At 61.7% G+C, this 24,555-nt stretch overlaps 1 protein-coding gene across 1 annotated transcript in view; it reads left to right on the top strand.

The window, feature by feature from the left end:
- Bcas4 (breast carcinoma amplified sequence 4) overlaps positions 1-23,439 on the top strand; it is a 45,755-nt gene extending 22,316 nt beyond the window's left edge. The window contains 4 exon segments of the mRNA XM_077109092.1: positions 4,157-4,241; positions 4,244-4,290; positions 4,988-5,004; positions 23,352-23,439. Coding sequence (XP_076965207.1) covers positions 4,157-4,241; positions 4,244-4,290; positions 4,988-5,004; positions 23,352-23,439 — 237 coding nt within the window.
- The last annotated feature ends 1,116 nt before the right edge of the window (positions 23,440-24,555 follow it).

The raw sequence follows: 24,555 nt of genomic DNA, 5'->3' as shown, positions 1-24,555 counted from the left end.
CCAGGCCCGTCGCCAGGCTGTGCAGCCACCTGCTGTCTCACTGCGGGCCACCTTCTCAGGGAACCCCTCAGCAGCCCTGGGCCCGCAGGTCCAGCGTCCCTCTGTGGCCTGCCTGCCCTGGACTCCTCTCCAGGGGGGCCGAGCCGCAGTGGCCTTCAGCGTCTGCTTTCCCTCAGTCACACGACGCCCGCCTCACGGTGGGGTCATGACTTTCTCTGTGTCCTGGCTGAGCCCCACCCCAGCCTGTGGGCGAGCCTGGGTTGCTGGACGTTGGGTGGCTTGGACTTGGCTGTGAGGAACAATGCTGCTGGACATCTGTGGGTGGGCGTTTGTGGGGGTCTTGTTTGGCTGGAGTCAGGGCTGGGTGGAGGTGCTGTGGCTACGGGGACTCCTAGCACCTCCCAGCTGTGTCCCGAAGCGGCTGCCCTGTTACTCCAGGGCCGGTCCCAAAAGTCTTGGTGGAGATTGTGAACGGGCCTGTGAACTGGAGCCGTAACTGTCCCCTTCCGCGGGGTGGGACTCTCTGGGCTGCCCTAGAGTCTCCCCAACATTGAGCCTGAGGGGCTCTTCCCTTGTATCAGCGCCCCGGGAGCACGGCGTTGCTCAGAGAGTTCTCTGTGACCGGTCCCCAAGACGTCCAAGAGGGCACGACTCCTGTAGCAGAGGAGAGTTCGCATTTCCCGCCAGCCGACATGAAATGTGGGACAAGGACACAGGAGCCGCAGAGCCAGACAGCCGGCTTGGGTCTGGCCATCCAGAGACCCCACCTCCCAGAGCCTGTGTCCTCGCCGGCCAGCTGGGGACATGCCGTCGCCCCTCATGAGGTCAAGGGTGCAGCGAGCCGGCAGCCCTGCCTGGCACCACGCGGGCGTCAGAAGGACAGGCAGTGACGAGGTGGCAGCCGTTGTCGCTGAGAGAAGCAGCCTCCTCTGGAGTGACGGCCACCCTCTGCCTGCCAGCTGGGGGCCCCGGGTGACTGGCGAGTCAGTGGCATTCACCCTGAGACCACCCTGCTCTCAGAATCTGTGTGACCCACCCGGAGGGGACACTCCGGCCAGCACTTGGTCCCCTGTCAGTTGCACCAATAGAAACTGACCTTCCCGGGCGCCTGCTGTGGGCACCGTGGCCATGAGACTGACCTCCACGGCCGTGGCCTGGGGCCGGCCCCACTCCACGGAAGAAAGGCGGAGGCCCCGCGAGCAGGGACTGGCCCAAGGCCCCGAGGAGGGACGTGCCAGTGGGGGCTGCAAGGTCTGTCCCGGAGCGTGGAGTGACCCTTCCTGGACGGCCCCCACCCTGCGGCTGGGCCAGAGGCTCCGCTCCTCAGTCAACCCGCGCCTAAGCCCGGCGGCCCTCCTCCCGCCTCCCAGTGGCCTTTTCCCCCAGAGAAGGGCAGGGGGACCCCCAGGCCCCAGCCGTCCACCCGTTCCCTCTGTCTCCTCTGCCACGACACCCTGGCCTGAGGACACACGGGCCGGCTTCATCCCCTGGCGGGCAGCGGGGGAGCCACGGCTGGAACCAGGGCTGGAGCCACAGCCGGAGCCACAGCCCGAGCCACGGCCAGGCCAGGGCCAGGGCTCCTCCCGTCTCGGCTCGTGGAGGGCGAAGTCAGTCGGCTGGAGGAAGGGGACCCGCTCCCAGGTCACCTCCAGATGTGCTGGCCAGGGACTGCTGTGGCCTGTCAGGACAGCTTCCCCGCCCTGGGGCCTCACACACACGCACACACATGCTCACACACATGCTCACACACGCCCATACACACTCACACACACTCATGCATATATTCATGTACACACACTGCACACACTCACAATGCCCCCCCACATGCACACACACACATACACTCTCAAATACACTCACAGGCACACACGTGTACTCACACACATACACATGCTCACAATGCCCCCCCACTCACACTCTGGCCATCCAGAGACCTCACACTCCCTCACACACTCCCATGTACACATACACGTGCCCCCACATGTACGCTCACATTCACACGCACACTCATGTGTACACACACATGCACACATACACTCACGCATACCCACACATACACAGCACTCACATACTCACACATAGCACATACACAAACTCACACTTACACATGTGCCACAACACACCCACATCCTCACACATACACAAATACACTCACACATGCTCGTGTGCACACGCTCCCTCATGCCTACACACACACACATGCTCGCATGCACTCACACACAACACACACACACACACAGGCTCACGCACACACATGCACACCCCGCACGCGCATGCCAGGTGGCTCCTCAGCCCCTTGGCCCAGCCGCAGCCAGAACCAGGCAGCAGCGCCCAGCGGATGCCTGCGGCTCTGGCTCACTCAGGCCTCATGTTTGCTGAGAAGGTGCTCCCTGCTCCCCGCTCCCCGCTCCCCGCTCCCTGCTCCCCTCTCCCCGCTCCCCGCTCCCTGCTCCCTACTCCTGCTCCATGCTCCAGCATGCACCCAGGCCCCTCTGGGGGCCCCTCTGCCCACCAGGCCCCGGTGCTGGCTCAGCACCTCCCCTCGCAGTACCACATGCTGGAGACGGGTGACTTCACAGCGGCTCAGGGGCACTGTGAGGTCAGGTGGTCAGGGAGGACCTCTGAGGGCACAAGGTTAATTCAAGCCTGAGAGACAGGCAGGGCCACCTAAGCAGGGGGTGCCGGGCACTGGCCCCATGGAAACAGAGTGACCTGGCCACTGTGGAGGAACCCAGGGGACGGAGGACGGCTGTGGGATGGGGCAGCGGGGAGGGCTGGGTGGAGGTGGCAGTGCAGGACACCCGGTGCCGGACCTGGTGCAAGGGTCGTTTCCATTTCACTATCAGAACAAGCGAGGGAGCCCGGGAGGCGGTGCTTGTCTTGAGATGGCACTGCACCGGCCACCTCGCGTGAACACGCGTGAACACGTGCACACACGTGCTGATGGAGAAAGGTGCGAAAGGGCACCAGAGGTCACAGAGGGTGGTGCCGGGCTCTCCGGGGCCTACGTAGCATTTTTTAAAGTGCGGGTTTATTGCTGGCATAAAATTGGAATGTCTTTTTAAAAAAATACTAACGTCTAACATTTAAGGAGCTCCCTCTCCCTCTCCCTGTCTTTTCCTCCAGTGCTGGAGATGGCACCCAGGGCCTGGCACATGCCTGGCAAGTGCTCTGTCTCTGAGCCACACCCCAGTGAGCTCGTAATGTGTGCATTTAGCTTCTTTAATAAGGAGCTGTTGTCCATTTTACAGATGAGAAAGTTAAGGCTAATAGGAATCAAGCAACTCGGGGAAAGGCACCCGGCTGGGGAGAGGGGGACTTGGATTCTAGCCAGAGTCTGACTCCGGACAGCTTTTTCAGTTGGAACCTCTGCACTTGAGGCCTTGGGCTGGTTGGTCCCCGTGGGTCTGGACCCAGCATTCCTCCATCCCACCTGGTCTTCTGCACCTGCCTGGCCCCTGGAGCCTTCCGAATCCCAGTGTTCATCAACTATCAAAGCGAGCCTTTGGGCCATTCCTAAAAATGCGTATATTTTTGCACTGGGGATTGAAGCCAGGGCACTCAACCACTGAGCCACATGCCCAGCCCTTTTGATTTTGAGGCAGGGTCTCACTAAGTTGCTGAGGGTCTTGCTGAGTTGCTGAGCCTGGCCTTGAGAACTTGAGCTCCTCCTGCCTCAGTCATCCGAGGTGCTGGGATCACCCGTGTTTGCCACCATGGCTGGCGAAGAAATTCCGTTCTTAATGATAATTTTTTTAAAAAGGCTTTAAAATATGACAGACGTGCTTTGAGTGTCTTCTCTACTGCTTCCTGGCTATGTGACTTTGGGCAGGTGACCCAAACTCCCTGTGCCTCAGTTGTCCTCCTCTGTAAAATGGAGGCTAAATAGAGGGTCCCTGTGGGAGAAAGCCACAGGACACCAGCAGGACTGGGCAGATGCTGGCAGAAGCTGTCACCGTTACTGTTGGGGCATCTGCAAGCGTCTCCCCACCGAGCAGGCCTTGCCAGGCCCTGCAGGGAGGCCGCGGGGCCTGGAGGAGGAGGCTGGGGCCAGTGGTCAAGGGTCTGGTGGCCCTGCCAGCTGCGGGAGCTCGGCCAGGAATGTGCCCCAGGCTGCTGCAGACGTGGCTTCATGGACTCCCTGTCTCTCTGCCAGGCCTTCGTCAGGATGGTTGGGCACCACGCTGCCCTCCTAGAAGCCCACGTGCGTCAGGCCGAGCGGGACCACGGGGCCTTCCCGCAGGGCTGCGGAGGTGGCTGGGCTCCACCGGGTTCCCCTCCTTCAGGAATGTGAGTATCTGCCCCCCAAAGTTAGGAGGGCTTCTCCCTGCGTCCTCCCGGACCCCGGAGCGGGGAGAAGGCTCAGGAAGTAGAGTTCAAAGGGCAGTTTCCCTTCAGCAGGCAGGAAGTGGTCTGCCAGGCCCCAGGGCTGTGGGTGCTCACCTGGCCTCCCTCGGCACGGGCCTCTCTGTGCCCTGCACCTCAGCTGCATTGCTGTGCCTGCTCACACAATGCACCCAAAGTTTATTAAGCGCCTACTGTTTGCCAAATCCGTGCCCCACCTGGGACTACCATGGGAAGCAGCAATAGCACCCCCCACTCTGTCCTTATAAACTAAGGATGATGACAAGGGCCACGTCCAGGCGAGGCCAGGATGGGCCTCGTGAGACTGCATGAGTCAGCCTGAAGCAGGCGGAGGAGCCCGGAAGGTGGCCGTATGCAGAGGTTCCACATCCTGTTCTGTCCTGGAGTCTCCCTACGGCCCCCTGAGGATGGAAGGGTTGTTGTGTCCCTTTTTTTGATGCAAAAATGGAGGCCAGACGGAACCTACAATGAAGACTCCACCATCACACAAACCACCTACTGACCCTCAGGCCCAGGGACATTCGTCCACCTCTGGAGACAGTCGGTCAGTACATTACGGCCGGGGTGCTTTAGCCATGTGCCGTGGAGTCCCCGGGTGCTGATCAACACCCTCAATGCGCAGCAGACTCCCGCCCCGCTGTCAGGGTGCCGAGCGCCCTGGGGTGAGCTGCTCTGTGCGCCGCTTGGGGCTCATGTCGGTGTGTCCTGTGCCACTTCCTGGGGCACTGGCTTCTCTCAGCAGCCTTTGAGAAAGGCCCCTTTGTTGTCACACCTGTCCTACAGCTGGGGAGACCCACCAAGGCCCAGGGACGGAGGGCTTGCCTGAGGACACTAGCTATAGTGGCAGGGGCCTGGTTGACCTTTCCCAGCCTTGCCCCTGGGGACAGGCACCTGCCCCACCGGCTGCCCTGTCCAGCCGTACAGCGGTTCTCACAGTCCTTGGGCTCTGCCTGGACCCCTCTGTGCCTGTCGCCCTCTGTCTACAGCGCGCCAGGCCCCGCGGGCACCCAATGTGCACCTTGCGCCTCTGCCCAGCTGTGGGCGAGTGTCACCCCATCTCACAGGGGAGCGGAGCCCCTCAGCAGCCCTGGCACAGAATTGGGCCTTTGTAGGCGCCCGGGGGGCCAGGCTGCAGTTGACTGTGAGGCCTGAGCTGTCCCCGGGTAGCCACTCTCCGGGCCTGGGCCCCGGCTCCCAGCCCAGCTCCCTGTCGTCTTGCACCTGCCAGGGACACGTGCCCCTCACCTGGCTGCCTCCAGAGCTCGGAGAGGGCTGCACAGTGGCCTCATGGATCGCAAGGTCCAGGGTCCCCTCTGGATCCCTCTGAGACCGGGTTCACACCACTTCTTGCCTCTCTCCAAACTCCCGCTTTCTACCTTCCGATGACAGTGAAGTCATGGGCGGCTTTTGTCCTGCCTTCCTTGAGTCACAGCGAATGTTCCTAGGTGACCCGGAGCCCAGCCTGCCCACGGAGTGCTTTAGAGGCACCCCACGGGGGAGAGGACGGGTGGCCTCTGCATGGCCTCCCTGCAGCCCTCTGGACAGCAGGCGCCCAGTGGGGGCTCTTGGCTCTGCCTTCCCCTCCCCTCTAGTCCGTGGTCTGCAAGGTTTCACGGGCCTTCCATGGACAGACGGACGGGGCGTAGGCTGCAGGGGGAGGTCAGTGCTGGGCTGGGAAGCCAGGCCTTTGGGTGCCCCAGCTGCTGCTGCTGCAGGGTCCATGGTGTCTGGGCGGGCGGGGACCTGTTCCCTCTCAGCTCCACCAGACTGCAGCGCTGGAGCGGAGGCCCAGGCCTACCTGTGGGGACTTGTTCCAGGAAGCACGTCCCCAGGAGGTGAGTCATTCAGCAACGGGGCTGAACTTGGCCCCACCAGGCTCGTCTGGGGGAGGGGTGGGGAAGTGTGTGGGCCAAGGGTTTCCCGGGAGCAAGCTGAGGCCCCCCACCCGCTCTTTAAGAAGGTCTGCTATTGCTGCTGCCTCAAAGGGGGGGAACGAGGTCTGAGGGGTCTCGTGGCCCAGGCAGGAGTGAGGTGCAGGGACCCAGGGCCGGGCTCTGCTCCCAGTGCTGAACTTGCCACTAGAGAGGAGCAGAACCTCCGGATGGCTCTTCTGTCCGTCTGTCTGTCCTTATTCCCAAAGCCAGGATTCCGCGTCTGGGATCTGTCCTGTGTGGGGTCCGTCCGCAGTGCCTTCCCGGGTGGCCTGCTGAGGCTGAGACCTCAGGCGGGATCCACACCCAGGCAGCCTGAGGGGCCCAGGCAGGGTTGGGTCCCCTGGGCCATTTCCCTGGGGCCCAGCTGTCCCCCAGGGCTCCTGCCCCCCACCTCCCCACCCTGGAGGCAGGTCTTGCCCTGCGCCCCTCCCTGAGCTCCCCTTCTCCAGGGCCCTCCCCCAGCAGGTGTGGGGACCCTCCTGCAGCCCGGAGGGAGAGGCTCAGCCTTCACCCTGGAGCCCGCGGGCCTCTTGGGGGTGTCCTGCCTTTCCTGCTCTTTCATCGGCTGGAAGGGGAGTTGGGGGTCGGGGACCAGGGACCAGGGACAGGGAAAACTGGTCTGGTTCTTTCTGACCCTGGCGCTGGTTTCCAGCCCCTCCTTCCCTCCCCTCCCTCCCTCTGCAGCTGCAGTGGGGTGGCCCCGGTCGCCCAGCGCCCCAGGCACAGAGTGCAGAAGCAGTCCCCCGCCATCCCAGCACAGGGGTCCCGGCCCCCGCCACCACCATGTGATCTGGGACTGGACATGGACAGGCCTGGGCGGCCCCGAGGGGTGTGGTAGCCAGGGTTCCCTGGGGAGGTCCCCTGCTGAAGCCCGCGCTTCCCTCTGCCTTTGAGTCTGAGGGAGACTCGCTGGGTCCAGTGGCCTGGCACGTGGCACCGAGGCCCAGGAAGGGGCCCGTCCCCACTGCACAGTGGACATGCTCTCCTGGTCAGCAGCCCGCGTCCTCCTGCTGCCCCACGTCAAGGTCCAGTTTTCAGTGATGCGTCCACACGGCCCCTCAGTGTGCGAGCCTCCAGCCAGGACCGACCTCCCTGTCCACCCCGGCCTCCATCTATGAGATCTGTGAGATCTCCGGTCTCCGCCAGCGTTATCTCCTGGGCCTGAGGGCTTAGCTGTCAGCCTGTCAACTTGGAGGACAGCGTGTCTGGGGGGGAGAATGCAGACGCTACCGAATCCTAAGAACCCCCGGTGGCCAGCTGCTCCCGCGGGGCCCTGGCCTGCTGGTTGAGAGGTCGCAGAGCCCTGGGGAGGGGCCATGGAGGCCAGGAGCTGGATGAGGAGGACACGCTGTCTGGGGCCAGGAGAGGGGTGCTCCTGGCAGAGGGACCTGCAGGCACAGGGGCTCTGGGGCCACGGGGCTTGGCACTTGTGCAGTAGCAGGAAGTCCCCGCAGGCTGGCCGGGGGGCAGCGGGTCAGGGAGGTGGCAGGCGCCAGATCCCACAGGTCTAAGGCCACAGAGAGGAGTTCAGCACTGTCCGGAGGGGCCTGGGATGGTGTGTAGCAGGGTGACTCGGTCGGCTCAGCTTGCTGAGCCAAGGTGGCAGCGGACGTCACTGTCCTGTGAGCCTCGGATGTGGGAGCTGAATGGCGCCGGCCGAGCCATGGGGTGCTGTCCTGGGGAGTTTCCTCAGCCTGAAGGGTCCCCCCTGGGCCTTGAGCTCCGTGAGAGCCTCACCCCAGGGCGTCCGGGACCTCTTCCCGCCAGTGTCCCAGGCGCTGTCCCGAGGGAAGCTGCGGCCTGGCCCCACACACCAAGCCCCCATCTGGAGGTGGCTCCAGACCTGCGCAGAGGGGAGCACGGGCGACTCTGAACCTAAGGGAAACCTCAGCAGATGCCCTAGGCCTGCCCCAGCCAGGGGCCCAGCCCTCCCTTGCACACACGCCCAGAGGTGCAGGGCCACCTGGCTAATCTGCCGTGAAGTACCGTTGGTTTTCTGCGGGCCAAGTGTCCACGAGGCGTCATGGGATGGAGTTTTCCGATGGAGAGGAATGCGGTGCTTTCCAGGGAGGCTCTTGGGCTGATAGCGGAACCAAGTGAGGCCGCGTCCCTCCATCTTGCTGGGCAGAGCCAGGGCCAGGCTGCCTGGTGGATGGCATCCTGGCCTCCATGCCTGGCCCACCTGCTCACCCCGCCCCCAGCAGGGCCAGCAGGGGCCCCGGGAGGCCGGGGAGGCTCAGACCTGGCCAGGACAGGTGTTCAGAGGAGCTGGAGGGAGAAGGAGCTGGGCCCACAGGCAGGGCAGGGAGGAACCGCAGGAGATTTACCCACAGGTGCCCAGCAGGAGGGAGTACTGGGGCCGTGGCAGATTGCGCCCTTCATCTAAGGGGTACAAATTGCTTGGCACCAGCCTTGTGTAATTGGGGACCAAAGGTGGCCAGATTTTCCTATTTGGGGGAGAAAGCTGGGCATTTGGGGTTGATATGACTCTTCCAATGTCGTAAAGTCAGCCACCAATTTTTCTAAATGCTAAACATCATGGGGAAAATCTGTCGTAGACATGGTCTTACTCAGCACCCTCCCCAGCTTTGCATTTTAGCTGGGCAACCTCTCCCCCTCAGGCCCCACCCATTTGGAGGCCTCTGAGACCAGGGAGGCTTGGGAGGGCTCTGCGCCAGCTGCAGCGGGGCCCTGCGGCCTTTAGCAGGAGCCAAACTAAGAGCCACCTGGCAGCCAGCAGTTTCACTGAGCATCTGCTACACAAGGAGGGCTTCCGTGCCTGGTCTCAGTGTCCTATGATAACCCCAGAAGTGGACATCGTGTTCTAGTTCATAAGAAAGGGACCTGAGCATCAGAGAGTGTTGTCCACTTGCCCAGGGCCACACAGTGCAGGTTACAGAGCCTGGATCTGACCCAGCCTTGAGCTTGTTCTCTGTCTCTCCCAACCTGCCCTCTTCCCCTGGGCGGGCCGTAGCCCCGAGGCCTGGGGTTGCAAACTAGAGATTCTCAGGCCAAATCGGCTCCAGCCACACCTGCTCTTGGCCTGCTTGATATATGGATGTCTTTAATTTTAATTAACTGCCAGTACTTTTTCTTTGTTTATTGGGACTGGGGATTGAGCCCAGAGGTGCTTTACCGCTGAGCCACATCCCAGCCCTTTTTACATTCCTTGGAGACAGGGTCTTGCTAAGTTACTGAGGCTGGCCTAGAGCTTAGGATCCTCCTGCTCCGGCCTCCCTGGTAGCTGGGATGAGGCAGGTGCGCTGGGTCTGCTCATTCCCTCGCCAGCATTTAGCCCGGCAGGTGCTCGGTGAGGGCATTCAGTGGCTGTCCTCTGGCTTCAGACTTCTCCGGGGACGTCTCCAGGCAGTAGAGAGCCAGCAGCCTCATCATGGGCTGGGACGGAGGCCCAGGTGGTCTGGGCAGAGGTGCCTAGGAGTTGTTGGTGGGTACCAAGTCTGGTGTCCCTCCCCTCCCACCCCTGTGGCCCCCAGCTCCGTCCCCTCTCTGCCCCATCCAGCCTGGAGCAAGGGGGCTTTGCCTCCAGGGTCACCTCCCCTCTGCAGGATGCCCAGGAGGAGCCTGGCGGGTTGGCTGGTGGTGGGAGGGAGCATCCCTGGCCCCGCCCGGCCCCACCGCCACAGACCCAGGGTCTCCAGGCGCCTTCTCCCTGCGCACTGTGCAACTTGAGCAGGTGGCAGAAATTAACAGGACCGTGGGGGGCAGAGCGCCCCACCTGTCACCCCCTGCCAGGCGGCTCTGCAGCACAGCCCTGTGCGATGGCCTCGCCCCAACACAGATATCTGGGGTGTGTGCTGGGGTCGGGGAGCGTGTGCTGGGGGTCGGGGAGTGTGCTGGGGGTCGGGGTGCCTGGCTGGCTCTGTGGTTCCGAACCTCTCTGCCGTTTCTTCCCTGTCTTCCCGTGTCACACACACGCCACACACAGGCGCTCTTTGTCCCCACCCCCATCTCAGCTCCTCCCGGCCCTCGCCAAGACCCCTGGGAGGAAGGAGACAGGGTGGCCCAGTGGCCTCCATCATGGCAGCAGGAGCAGTGTGGGCTGAGGCGGTTCTGCCGCCGGCCCCTGGGCAGTGCTGGGTACCCGCTGCCCTCTGAGCCCCGTGTCCTCATCAGAACCAAGTGCACCACAGAGGGCCCCTGGGGACACACGGGTGTGTGGTGAGCTCCTGGACCTGGGAGTGTCGTAGTCATGCTCTGAGTTTGCACCTAAGAAGAGATGACGGGCCGGTCCCTGCCAGGCTCAAGGCCCACCCTGAAGACAAGACTTCTGGGCTTTACAGGACTGTCCCCTTCTGCTGTCACCCCACGGTGTAGTACCACACCAGGGCTCCTGCCCCCATCTCCAGGGCACTTAGTGCCCACGGACCGGCCCCTCCCTGAGGTGACTGCTGTTCTGCCTCCAGGAGTTGAGCCGGCTGACGCCCAGTGTGTCCACACTTCAGGACACCACGGGACCCCATTTTTATCTATGAGTTTAAAGAAAGGGGGCTGGGCTACAACTCCGTGGTAGCGCTCTTGCCTGCAGGAGACACTGGGCTCCACCCCCGGGACCCAAAATATACCAACAACAAACACAGGCAGGACTCGGGGACAGTGACGAAGTGGGCGGCCTCCTGTGCCTGACCGAGCAGTGAGGTGGGGAGGCCCAGGGATAGGTGAGGGAAAGACCCCCCTGGGAGTGAGTGGCCGGGATGTGGGGGGGGTCAGGCTGGGCAGCGGCTGGGCCGGGGCTGGGCCATGTGGACAGCAGCAGCAGGTCCTGGGTTCCGGGCTCAGAGGGGCAGATGCCCACGACGCTCAGCTGGAACAGCCCCTCTGGTGCCCAAGAAGCACTTGACCTTGGCCCTGCTCACAGTCCAGGCTCCGGGGAAAGGAACCACATCTCCTTAGCGGTGAACACTTCCAGGTGCCTGTTCTGGCAGATACTGTCACACCTTGTCACATTGCCAGGCCCACAGAGTCAAGGTCAAAGTTCCTGCTACTTGGGGAGCCCTAATGATTAACCTGAGAGCCTCAGGCAGAGGGGGAGCCGCTGGTTTTAAATGGAGTGAGATTGGGAGCAGGGAGTGCAGGCTCAGGCCTGGCATCACAGAGCCCCAGCTGCGAGAGCTCCTTGGCCCAGAGTGGGGGTCTCGGCCCCTGGCCTCCTTGCCCCTTCTGTCTGGGGTGGAGCTGGTCCCAGAGCCCCCAGGCAGTGCCCCTTGCAGTTCATGTGGAGGCAGGCAGGAGGGGTTCAGATGACAGTAGGTGAGTGTTTAGTACTTCAAGAGAGATGGAAGCCGGGCGCTGTGGCGCACACCTGTAATCCCAGCAGCTCGGGAGGCTGAGGCAGGAGGATTGCAAGTCAGAGGCCAGCCTCAGCAACTTAGCAAGGACCTGAGCAACTTAGCGAGACCCTGTCTCTAAATAAAAAAATAGAAAGGGCTGGGGATGTGGCTTAGTTGTTAAGCATCCTGGGTTCAATCCTCAGTACCAAAAAAAAAAAAAAAAATGAGGTGGGGGAGAGAAATGCAAGCCTGCAGCCGGGACCCTGCTTGTAGGGCTGGCGGTATCCATGTTTGTGCCTCCTGTGCCTCTGGAGCACCCACCCAGGCCTTCTGATTGACAGGTGAGCCACGCCTCTTAGTGGCTAAGTAATCCTGGAGCTTCTAATTGTTGAGGGTCCAAGTTAGAATTGCAGCGGTGCTTGAGCTGACTCCTGTGGTGACCGTGGAGTTCGGGTGACCCATGTGAGAGCTGAGTGCATTTTACACCCAAAGTACAGTTTTACACCAGTGCTCGGCCGCTCATGGGCTAATGACGACAGTCAAGGGAACGTGGACTCAGGAGCTGTGATAATGACACCAGCCAGTCTTCACTGAGCACTCTATCCGCCAAGCGCCTTGCAGCTCTGTGACATCACGCCGACCGGGCAGGAGCTCTCCCACCCTGAATTCCAGATGGGAAAACAGGCACAGAGAGGTTGGTAACCTGGCCAAAGTCACACAGCTAGAAAGGGAGACTTTGCCATCTGAGGGTCTGGGACACGGTTCCTTGCACTGGAGGAAGGGACTCTGCTTCATGTTGGCAGCTCTGCGTGGGGCTTTTGAGGGAATGTCCAAGTGCAAATCCTAGATCCCACTTCTGCTCCCACCCTCATCTGTCAGGGGATGGGCAGATGGGAGGGGAGTGTCCCCGAGGCTCGGCCCCCAAACCTCACTTCTGGCTCTAGGAGAGCATCTGGGCGCTCAGAGCAGGGTTCCTCCCTCTGCCCCTGGCCCACCCCTCCCCCACATGCTTCTCCAGGCCCCTGGGCTGCTCCCTGGGCTGCTCCCCTGGCCCTCCCCGGGGCCTCCCAGCCCTGGGGCAGCTGAACTCCTCCCTCCACGGCCTTTCATCTCTGCTCCACCTGCAGGAGCCAGGCTGCTTCAGGCCCCTGGGACAGGGACGCACTGCGGGAGAGGAGGAGGAGAGGGTTGTGGGCAGCCGGGAGATGGGGGGAGGAACCTCCCCGGGAGGCTGGTGGCCGAGGCCTGAAGTGGGCCACAGGGGCCTGGGCACCGGCTCTGGCAGCCAAAGGAGCGGAGTCCGGGTCAGTGTGAGGACTCGGCCCTGGAGGCTCTGGAGCCACAGTCTGCCCTCAGTCTCACCAGATGGCTCTGGCTGGGTCCGCGTGGTGGGGGTCGGGGTCGGGGCTGGAGCTGCCCAGACACCGGATGCTGGGATGCTGCCCGTGGGCCGGATGGGAGGAGGTGACGGAGGTGCTGGTCCGTGTGGCTGGGGTGGAGCATCTGCTCAGCAGCGCCAGGCCCTGGGCTCCACCCCAGCACGCAGAGAAAGGAGTCCTCAGAGCAGAGCCGTGTGGTGCGCTCGGCCTGTCCCCAGTGGTAATGGGCGTGAGCCCTGCAGGATGGCCAGCCAGGACACTGACCTCACCCCACCTGTCCGTCTTCCCTGGGCCTGCCCAGATTGATGTGGGGGGTCCCTCCCCTGCCTTCGCCCAGCTCCCTGTGCTTTGCCTCCTGCTCTTCCTCACGGGGTTCAGGTCTCTGCCACCCCAGTCACGTGGCTGGGCAGCCCCAGCTCTGTGGGCTTCCCCTGCTGCCCTTTCATAGCAGGGCTCCCCTGTCCCTTCCCCTCCCTGCGCAGCCCCTGGAAACCACAAACCTGCCCTCCGTTTCTCAAATTTTGCCATTTCAAAAATGTTCTATAAATAGAATCATAAGAGCCCGTAACCTTTTGGGATTGGATTTTTTCACTCCGTGTAACTCCCTGGAGATTGATCCAAGCTGCTGCGTGAACAGGAGTCTGGATGCTTCTGCAGGTGGAGCCAACAGGGCCTGGGGGAGGAGCAGGTAGTAGGTGGAGATCAGAGGGTGGAATGCAGGGCGGGAGGCATCCAGCCACCAGGCACCAGGGGTGGAGCGAGGGAAGGGGCGGGGCTAGAAGCCTGAGGACTGACCAGGCACTTGGTGATCAGGCCTGCACCTGCAGTGGGTGGCCCTCTAAGCAGGGCTTGCGGCAGTGGGGGCTATGCGGGCAGGGTCCCTGTGGTGGCCAGGGGCTGTGTGCTCATTCCCACCTCTCCTCACTGTGACCACCTCTCCACTTTTTCCTTCTGGACCCCTCCTCCTGCTTTGGGCTCTCCCTCCCTCTCCTCTCTCTCTGTCCCTCTCCCCCCCCCTCTCCCCCTCCCTCTTCCTCCCTCCTTTCCCCCTCCTTTTCTCTCCCTCCCACTCTCTCCTCCTCTTTCCTCCTGATTCTCTTCAGATCTCCGCCCCTTGCTCCCTCTTTTCATGTTAACCCCCCTCAAATGTTAACCCCCAACCTTGAAAACTGTCCCTTTGCAGTCTTGGTGGCCCAGACTGGGGCAGCCTAGGACCTCAAGATCTTGTGACAGGGCCCTAGAGGCCAGAGCCTGGTGTCTCTGGTGAAGGGTGAGGCCGCAGAGCCAAAGGCCCGGGGCCCAGGTGGGAGCAGGACAGGCCTGGGGCCAGAGGCTGACCAGCCCGCAGGGCACAGGCTTCTGGGGAAAGAGGGGGGTGGAGCAGAGGCCCCAGGGGCCTGGAGTGGGGAGAGGGGGTCCTGCTGCTGCGCTGGGCAGGCTGGGGGCGGGGGCGTCTCGGGACGGGGCAGGGCGGGGGCTGGTGGGCCCCTCTGGCTTTGCTGGAACAAAATGGCCAACAACTGCCCACCTAGGGCACTGGTGGCTCCTCTGAGTGGCCTTGGGGCACCTAATGGCCTCCTATTGCCCCTTGCTTCCGGAGCACTGCGTCCTGACGCTTCCCAGGCCACCAGCCAGGCCAGCAAGGACCCCGTGGATAACTCAGCATGGAAGTGCCAACCGAAGGGCTCTGAGGGGATAGTAGCCAGTTGCCAGGCCTCAGGCAACGGTGGCTGCGGACTCAGGACAGTGATGTGGGGGCTGGGCACTGGCTGCACCTGGGTGTAAGGCTGTCCTCTGGTGGCAGACCTCACTTTGCCAGTGAGGCCACTGAAAGAGTGAGGCCCCTGGGCGTGGCCACCCTGTCACCTGAGCTAGGAAGGACCTCCAGCCAGCTGTGGTGGTGCACGCCGAGATCCTGGCCACTCGGGAGGCTGAGGAAGGAGGATGGCAAGTCTGAGGTCAGCCTGGGCCACTTAGCGAGACTCTCTCAGAATAAAAAGGGCTGGGGACGTGGCTCAGTGGTAGAGCGCCCAGCCTCAATCCCCAGTGCCAGAGAGACACGAGGACTCTTCTCCACGTGTGGAGGGTGGTGGGTCACCCCGGCTCCGGCCAGATCCCCTACAATGTGCCCCCAAATCCCACCACCATTCTGGCCTCACCCTTTGGCCCAGGGACTTTTCTCAGCCAGAAGCGCTGGTCCCCTGATGGCGCTTGCTCCAGGCCACGTGTTGTCCACTGAGCCCTCCAGGGGAGGCCTCTGGAGTGATGGTGCAAGATGAAGACCCCAAGGACACAGATCCTGGTTTACAGTTCAGTTCTGTCACCAAGACTGGCTAAGGAATTTCTGGGGCCCAGTGCAAATGACAGTGCATGGTCCCTTGGTCACAGAATGTCAAGACAGTGCCGGCACTGCCCCAGACCAGGGACCAGGCCCCTGTGACTGTACAGCCCGAAGTCCTGGGGCCCGCCCTGCGACCCACCCTGGAGACTAGGAACCTGCTGAGGAACGCCCTGCACCCGCCTGAGTTCCCACACCGGCAAATGCGATCAGCCGCGGCAGCAGTGACTATGGGCACGGTGTGGCTGCTATCAATAGCGCATGTGACCACTGTTTCCTTGGCACGTTGCATAGGCCACCGGGGTGTGCACGTCATTTGTCTTAAAATGACGTTTTTACTTGCATAACTTCAGATTTACAGAGACTCGCAGAGACACCACGGAGAGTTCCATGTGTGGTCCCCCAGGTCCACTTTCCCTGTTGTCGTCATCTTAGATTCTGGGACAGCTGTCAAAGCCAAACCCTGGGTCAGGACTGCATTCTAGACTGTACTTGGATTGCACCAGATTTTCCCGTCTCAGATCCGGCCACGGCAGGGACCCCAGCTCTAACCACCCAGCAGCATGGGTCGGGCCCCGGCGGGTGTCCTCGTGTGGAGATGACGATCGCCCTGGTCACTGCTGGGCCTCTGAGCCCTGATGTGGCAGGGCCAGCCCCCAGCCCTCCACCCTGCCCCGGGGGCCCATCGGCTTCTGGGTCTGTTCATGCCACCCACTGCCCCGGGGTCCCCTGGGTGCAGAGTCTGGTGGGAGGTGGGGCAGGCACAACCGAGGGGAGGGAATGCCGTGGCACAGGAGGGCAGCCCCCTGAGGTCAGGAAGGTCCAGGCAACAGCGGGCACAGGGACCTGAGTCAGGACAGACCCCAGACCCTGGCGGGGCCCAGGGCAGAGGCAGCGCAGGGAAGGCAGCCTCGGGCCAGGGAACAGGAGACAGACCAGCTTGTGTGGTCTGGGGGCAGCAACCCCGGCTCTGAGGCACCAGGTGGATGGCAGAAGCGAGTGAGGTGGGCCGGGAGACCGCTGCAGAGGAAGGCACGCGTCCCCTGCAGAGCAGTGGTGGCACATCAGCACTGTTCACAGCACCAGATCTTTCCATTGTTTTTAGAGAAGTTTGGAATCCATTTTAAAAAGGGACATGGAGCACCGTGGCATGGTAGCACACACCTGAAAGCCCCATAGCTCGGGAGGCTGAGGCAGGAGGATCAAAAGTTCAAGGCAGCCTCAGCAACTTAGCAAGGCCCTAAGCAACTCAGTGAGACCCTGTCTCAAAAGATAAAAAGGGCAGGTGGAGTCAAATATATGGGGTGTGAAGGGTGAGGGGAGTTGAGGCTGGCCTCAGAGGCTGGTTGGGACCATCTGGGTACACAGAGGTTCTGCTCAGGAAGTAAAATGTGACAGTGGCCGGGTCTGCAGAGGCTTCGCTTCCTCATTTGTAAAAGCCTCTGTGACACCTGCAGATCTGGGTCTTTGGAACAGGATGCTCCACAAAAAATCTAGGCATCTAATGACACGGGATCACACAGTTACAGTCTGGGCCCGACGGTGAGAGGTGACATCCAGGCACCTTGAGGCCCCACGGTGACACAAACCATCAGCTGCGGGAGTGGTGAGAATCCAGGAGCGGGTGCAGGGTGGGGATCAAGCACAGACAGCACCGTCCCTCAACCTAGGTCAGGCTTTGGGTCAGAGCGGGTACCCCAGGGAGCCCTGGTCCTGGGTGCTGGGGGCCTGTGACCCCGCCTCCCTACAGGCTGTCTCTGTGGGAGCTGGATTGGCCGCCAGCGTCCTGGCAGAATTTCCTCCGATCCTCCTCTGCTGGTTTCCATGTTGACACTCCTTCCCTCCAGCTGAAAGCAGGGTCCGTGGGGATCCAGGAACCTTCCAGATCTGTTGCCAAGGGCTGGCATTGCCTTCGCAAGGCTGCCCAGCTCATCCTGGCTGCGGGGCCACCTGCCACCCGCTGCCACTCTGGGAGCCCCCAGCCCCGTGCTTCCGTCACTAGGGCCTCTGTGGCTCCACTTCCACTTGCTGCTGTGGTCACTGGGTCAGGCCAGGTTGGGCAAGAGGGCTCGGGCGGAAGGGGGCTGGCTCTGGGAAGCTGGCCAGCCCAGCCCGGGGGCAGGATTGGATGTGCTGGGGCCGCTTAGGGAGAAAGGGGAGGGCTCTGCTCACAGCTGTCGGCGAGCTGGAGGACGTGGGCCCTGGTGGGGACACTGCAGGCAGGTCAGGCGGGCACCGCCCGAGGTACAGAGAGCCCTGAGCCAAGATGGAGAAGTGAGGCCAGCCCTGGGGAAAGCCCTGTGCACTGGCCAGGGCAGTGGCTGCAGCCAAGCCTCAGAGGAGCTGGTTTGAGTCCCAGCCCAGCCATTACCAGCTGAGTGATCCTGGCCCCTCCATGCCTGCTCTCTATGAAGGGGCCGTTGACACAGCCCGGGGCTCCCGGGCTCCTTTGAGCACCAGAGGAGACAGTGGGGTAAAGGGCAGCAGTCACTTGGTGTGGTGGTTGGTGGTGGCCCCCAGCTGCACCGCCCACGCTCACAGGACCCAGGGTTCAGCCTTGGAAGCAAAGGCCTTGCATGTCCTGCATCCTCTAGGCCTGAGGGAGCATCATGGGCCTGCAGCCACCCCCAGCCCAGTGCTCAGGGTCAGCAGGGCCTGTGGGTGAGAGAGCCAGGCCAGGCGGGGACCGTGGCCCACTGGATGGTGCATGTTCTATCCAGGGGCCAACTCTCTCCACCCTGCAGGAATGTGGGCCTACCGTAGCTGAACAGCTCATTTTTTTTTTTTCTTTAAGAGAAATGGGCACTTTATATCTATCTGAAACACCCCAGTTCTTAGTGTTGGCAATGAACTCAGTTTTAAATGTGTGTGCAGTCAGCTGCTGACCAGGGACACCAGGCTGAAGGGACATCGGGCCCTGCAGAGGGTTCACCCAGTCCCGCGCAGCGCTAGGCTCGGTGCTGGGCCGCACAGATGCTGGAGCTGGGTGGGCCTGGGATTCAAATCCCAGCTCTGCCAATTCTAAGGGGGGCGGTTTGTGACCAAGTGACTCTCTGTCTTAGTTTCCTCTTTTGCAAGATGGGATTAAGGACTTCTGCCTCTCGGGGCTGGGAGGCTGTGGGTGGTCAGGGATGACCTGGGACCCTCAGGAGCAGGCCTTTGGGCTGCAGTGAAGTCTGCTTCCTTTGGGGCAGAGGGTGCTGGGGCCAGTGGCCTGCAGTGTCACCTCCTGTCTGCTCGGAGTGAGCCCTGACAGGCTGGGCTCACAATGGTGACCCAAGAGCCACCAGCCAAATGAAATTCAGGCCCAAGGACACTCAGCAAGGCAGACCTGGCCTCACCCCTGGCAGCCTAGGGCTGGTGGCCAGCTATGCAGTGTCCTCTGTATGGGAAATGTGGGCAAGAGTTTGTCACTTCTGTTTGGGAGGACAGATTTAGTTCAGAAGTTTGGGGTCAGATCTGGCTGCCGTTGTTTTTGTGGATAATTTTATCTGAATGGCACGTGTCCTCGGTCCATCTGTTGTTCAGGCTACTCTTGTGCCACCTAGCAGAGCGGGACAGTCACAGCAGTCCGTGGGGTCCACAGCCTAGAATATGGACAGTCTGGTTCTTTACAGAGAAGTTACTGACCCTGGCCTGCACCAATCCAGGGCTGGGATGCTCACGCGGGCTTCGCTGCAGGTAGATCCAGGGAAGGGACAGGACTTGTGAAGGGCCATGAAGGGCTTCGCTCTTGAAGCAGGTGTGGGCGTGGCACAGGGCAATCCAGGCCCCTTCAGGCCAGATGGTGGTCTAACAGGGGCTTCAGAAGAGGGGCTCTAGCCCAGCTGGGGCGTGAGGTTTCACCTTGTGACGTGCTGTGACAGCCATTAGGGGTCTTTGTCAGAAAGAAGCTGCTTGGTGGTGCAGACTGCCAGGGGAGAGGGAGGAGGGGCTCGGACATCTGCCAGAAGCAGCAGGTCACAGACATGGGGAAGGTCTCAGGGCAGCTGTTCCTCAGCGACCTTGGGCCACCAGGGACTATGGGTCCCAAGCTGCCAGATGATTTTCCAGGAGAAATCTGCAGTCTGGTTTTCATAGAAAATCTGATTTTTTTACAGTTGGCAACTGGTTTGACTAGATCACCAAGCAGAGTAAGCATGCGTGCCCCTGGCTTGCGGCTGCAGATTGGGAGCTGGGGTGTCCAGGGCAGAGGGGGAAGTGACATGGGAATGGCAGAGGGTCCAGCGAGCCTCTTGCAGAAGACTGCAGGCCGCTAACAGAGGACAGGAGGAGCTCTAGGCCTGGTGCAGGCTGGGGAGGAGGTCAGGGAGCAGGGCTCAGGCTTCCTGTCTTGATCTCCATCCCTGAGCAGTGGAGCTTCCCTGCCTGCAGGCTGGGAGGTGGGGGTGGGGAGCCAGATCGTGGGATACCTCTGCTTACCTGGCTGACCTCAGGGGGCCTAGTGACCCCTTGGAGGACTCTGAGGGTTCCTCTGAGGTTCTCAGGGTTGCAAAGTGCAGGCAAGACTGTGTGGGGCTGAGTGTGCTGCTCTGTCCTCAAGGAGCCTGTGGGTTGATGGGCAGAGGCTTGGCCTGGAGCTGGGCCCCAGCTGCCTAGTCCCCCTTGCTCCTGGGACCTCTGAGACACGGAGAGACCTTGTCTTGCAGGTTGCCATGGCATCCAAGAGCATATGGGCGTGGTTTCCGGTGGCATCTGGTGTGCGAGTGACTGGGGTCTTGCTCCCCACCCGGGGAAGCTGTGTGCACCTCCGCAGCTTCAGAGGGGTCTGCCTGACTTTCAACCGCACAGCCCTGCCCCACCTGCAGACTCGGGAGGCTGTCCCCATGCCCGGCTGGCCTCGTGAGGGATGGCTATTGTTGTGGCAGGACTGGAGGTTTCAGTGACGGCAACCTGGTCAACAGGGCCGAAGCGAGGAAGAAGATGCCCTGGCTCCTGAGCAGAAGCCCCGGGTTATTTCAGCCTCAGGCAGCACGGGTGCCCCATCGCCCCGGTGTTGGCTTCGCGCACAGCCGGGGCCCAGGGCGGGGGCAGGAACAGGCCTCGGGGCAGGTTCGCGGCCCTTCGCAGGAACCGGGCGGAGAGTGACTTCCACCGTCGCAAAAACTCCCAGGGGCGGTTCTCATTGGCTGCTTGGGTCACGTGCGTCGGCCTGGCCCAATCGTTGTGGGCGGGGGGCGGGCCTTGGCTGGGTGGGTCCTGCTGCTGGCCCGGTAGCGGGGCACCTGGCCTCCCTCAGGAAAATGGGGATGCCAACACCGGAAGCGGGAGTGGACAGGCCGAAATGGCCCCCACCCAGGCGGACCCCCGCGCTGGGCCGGCCATCCCTCCCGACACCGCGCGGCCGAGGCCGCCGCCTCTGTACGGCTGCCCCTCCCAGAGCCTCCCCTAGATGTCAGGGCTTGGTCCTGGGTTGAAGGGAGCGGTGCCGGCCTCCGGGGCCTTTCTTGAATGTTCCAGGCTGCCACCCATTCGAAAAAGGAGACCCAGCTTGTCTGGAGTGGCTTCTCTCCTGGAGGCCCTGTGGATGCCTCAGGGTCACACCAGAGAAGCGGCTCTGTCATGACCTGTCTGACTGGTGCTGGCACCGCGCTCACCTCCCCAGCGTCCCCCTTTCCTGGCTCCCCTCCTTCTCCAGCAGAGGTGCCCGGGGACTCTCCTGCACCAGGTCTCAGGGCCTAGGATTGCATCCTAAGCTACCAGGGCTTCCCCCTTCCCCTTGGCTCCTTCATAATCATATTGATTTTCCTCCTGTTTTGAAAGCCGTCTCCTTTAGTAGATCCATTTCCAAAGGAACAGGGGGTTCCTTGAGAGGCCACTTGGTAGGGCTGAGACATTGGCTCAGGCCTGGCCTGGACACTGACCCTTTATGGACTCTTTGCCATGCCTGGGTCCTAGAGGTCAGGAGGAGATAGGCCATGTCTTTTCAGGATTGCAGAATGCTGTTGGCTCAAGTTCTACACCTGGATGAAGACTGACATACCAGTCACATTTCCCAGAACCACCACGGCCAGGGCCAGGGCCAGGGCCAGGAGGAAGAGGTGCAGACACCCTCAAACTCGGGTCCCCACCACTGCCCCACTTGGGCTGCACATGGTCCTTGAGGACTCACTCCGGGGGGCTGCAGGGATACCTGTGTCCACTGATCCACCAGGGCAGGAAGTAGCCAGGGAAGTTTCTGGGAGAAGAGGGGCAGGTGGAGATGGGCCCTGCCCTCCTACCCACTAGCAGCCCACGAATGGCTGAGTGAGGATTGGCTGGACGGAGTGTTCTTTTTGCCTCCTGTGAGGCTGACCCTTGGCCAAGGTGGATGGCTTGTCCTGGTGTTTCAGAGGTGAAGGTGTTGACACGGGCGGATGTGAGGTCCCTAGACACCAGGGTATGTTCTCCCTTCTTTAGAATCCTTGGATGGGTCATGTGCGTGGGCCTGGCCCAATCATGTGGGCGGGGAGCGGGCCTTGACTGGGGTGGGTTAGAGGCAGAACTTGGTCACACTCACCTTTTGGGATACCTTTGACAGCCTCCTCTCTCCCCTGCTGCCTGTTCTCATTCTGCTCTTTGTAAAACATACCTAAGTGTACACACAGACACACACCCACACAGAGACAGACAGACAGACACACACACACACCATCTTGCTTGGTAGCTTCCACCGCTGAGTTATATCCCAGCCCTTGTGTAGTCCTTGCGAAGTCTCCCTGGGGCTTGTGGGTCAAGTTCTCTGCATGGCCACCAGGAGCCCGTGTGATCTGCCTTCACTCCCACGGCCCACTCTAGCCAGAGGGGCCGCCTCCCCAGCCCCCTCCATGCCCCCCTTGGTGCGCTGTTCCCCAGCCTGGAGTGGACCACCCACCACTCCTGCTCCCTTCCTCTAATTCCTGGTGCATTTCTGCTGCTGTCATCCTAGATGACTCAGCCTCCGGGACCCCCAGCCCCTCCAGGGAGAACTGGCTCCTTTCCTGGTCCCCAGGCCTTTGTGCCTTGTCACGTACTCGTGAGATGGGGGAGGGGATGGGCCTGGATGAGAGGAGACTTGGGTCATCCTGAGTCTGGGTTTGCCTGCTGTCCGTGTGGGGCACAGTGAGGGCACAGTCATTGGTCACTGTGGGCCGGCTGCGTCTTTGCCCTGGCATCTCTGGCTGCAGCTGCAGGCTGGAGGGTGCAGAGGTGACCCGGAGCTGGAATGGCCCTGGGAGCTTTGGGGAAGGGAGAGGGTGGCGAAGGGGTCTGCTACCTCTGTCCCCCTTGACCTTACATGCCTACCCATCTGCTGGGGCCCCAGGGAGCAGAGCCTGGTCCCACGAAGATGCTCCTTTCCTTCCTGGCAAGCCTCAGTCATCGGGGTCAGCCTCATTCTTCGTGAGAATCACAGGAGCCTTGGACACCCCAAGCCCAGGCCTCACCCAGATCAGTGATCCCGGCGCGGGTGTGGAGCCCAGGCCCCAGGACTTCATAAAACTCCAGGAGAGTCTAGTGTCTGGCCAAGTCTGACCCCTGTTGGGGGTGGTCCTGCCCGATCCTGGCTTTCCCTGGGTCCCTCCAGCAGGCTGGGGCAAGTTGCTCAATGGGACAGCCTTGGCTCCACGAGAGTGCCCCCCAGGAACCAGGCCATGAGATTGTGAGAGGTGCTGGCGTGTTGGCACAAGGTCCAGGTGGCGTGGATGGGCACGGGGCTGGCAAGCAGCCCGTCTCCACTGGGTCATGCTGTGTGGGCTCTGGGCAGGCCCCGTGGAGCTGTGGTCCTGTGGTCACCACGCAGCACTGGCCCACGGCCGCCAGCTTGCTCTCGAGGGTCTTCCCTGCAGGGTCTCCTGAGCCTGATCTCAGGACCACAGCGGCCTCTGCTGTGGAGACGGCGCTCCCCTGGCGGACTGGGTCCCCTTCAGGTGGTGGCTTTGGCTGTCACAGGCAGTGCTGCCAGAGGGCAGGGACACCTGGCCATGGGAGGCTCCCCTGGGGGGTGACTGGAGTTCCCGGGTCTCCAGGGATGGCTGCCTGGCGCGACAGAGCTCTGCGTTTTGTCATTGCAGGCACCACTGGCGCCAAGGCCCCCTGCGTCCCAGCTGCCTGTGCTCTACAGGACTGAGGACTATGTTCCCCTGGACACCTGGGAGGCGGAGCGCCAATCCCGCTGAGCCTGTCACAGTCCCCCCAGGGGGTGAGGCTGGGTCCCAGCACTTGGGTTTCTTCTGCTTTTGTTATTATTGATTTTTTGCATTTCTCCCTGAGGGGCCTGGGGCAGCCAAGTCTCAGGATCCGGTGGCAAGGGTGTCGCCTGCTGCCTGCTATTTTAAGGGATGAGGTGCTGGGTGGGGCAGGCTGTGCCGGGAACCTTGGGCTGCAGTGCGGGCAAGTGGCCTGCAGACCCCATGTCCCCGGCCCTGCCGGGCATCCCAGAAAGGTGTGGGCGCTCACTTGTGGTCAGCTGGGAGGACAGTGGGGGTGTCAGTTTCTTTTTCCCCCGTGTGAATTTTCTTGGAAGCTGCCCCTGCACCTCGCTCCTGTGCCTCCCCTCGCTCCTGGCTGAGGGGAGGCTACAGAACCAGAGGCCAGGGGACGGCCAGGCCCCTGAAGGTGCCTTTCTTTTCCTTTCTTCAAAAGACAGCTTCCTGCTGTTGTCTGAATTCTCCAGGTTCTGAAATCCTCAGGGCCCAGCAGACACCGCACCCTTCACACTGCAGTGCAGGGTCAGAATGTCAAGGAAGCGTGAATCTGACAAGATGGCCCTGGACAAGCAGGAACGAGTTGGGTGGTGCTAATGTTTGGGAAATCTCTGGAATTAAAAGATAGAGGTGGGTCCTGTGTTTCAGGAAGAGTCAACATTTTTCTCTTGGGGCCACCTTTATGGAAGTATAACACACATTATAGAAAGGGGCCCCTGTGCCAGGCACTGTGGTGCAGGCCTGTACTCTCAGCGACTTGGGAGGCTGAGGCAGGAGGATCACAAGTTCAAGGCCAGCCTCAGCAAATTATCAAGACCCAGTCTCTAAATAAAAAATAAAAAGGGCTGGGGATGTGGCTCAGTGGTTAAGCATCTCTGGGTTACACACACACACACGAGAAAAAAGAACAAGGCACCTGAGTGTGGAGCACTAGCTGCCCACATGTGGAACACCTTTGTGCAGCCCAACCAACGCTGCCAGCACCCAGAGCCCCTGGGGCCCCTTCCTGACAGTGCTCCCCGCAGGCTGGGTCCTCCTGTGCTGGCCTGGAGGCTGGAGGGCACATGCACCCAGCATATTGGCTTTGTC

Source organism: Callospermophilus lateralis, chromosome 3 (assembly GCF_048772815.1).
Source record: "Callospermophilus lateralis isolate mCalLat2 chromosome 3, mCalLat2.hap1, whole genome shotgun sequence".
NCBI classification, from domain to species: domain Eukaryota; kingdom Metazoa; phylum Chordata; class Mammalia; order Rodentia; family Sciuridae; genus Callospermophilus; species Callospermophilus lateralis.
The sequence above is the reverse complement of the archived record's forward strand: the minus strand, read 5'-3'. Positions and strand labels throughout refer to the sequence as shown.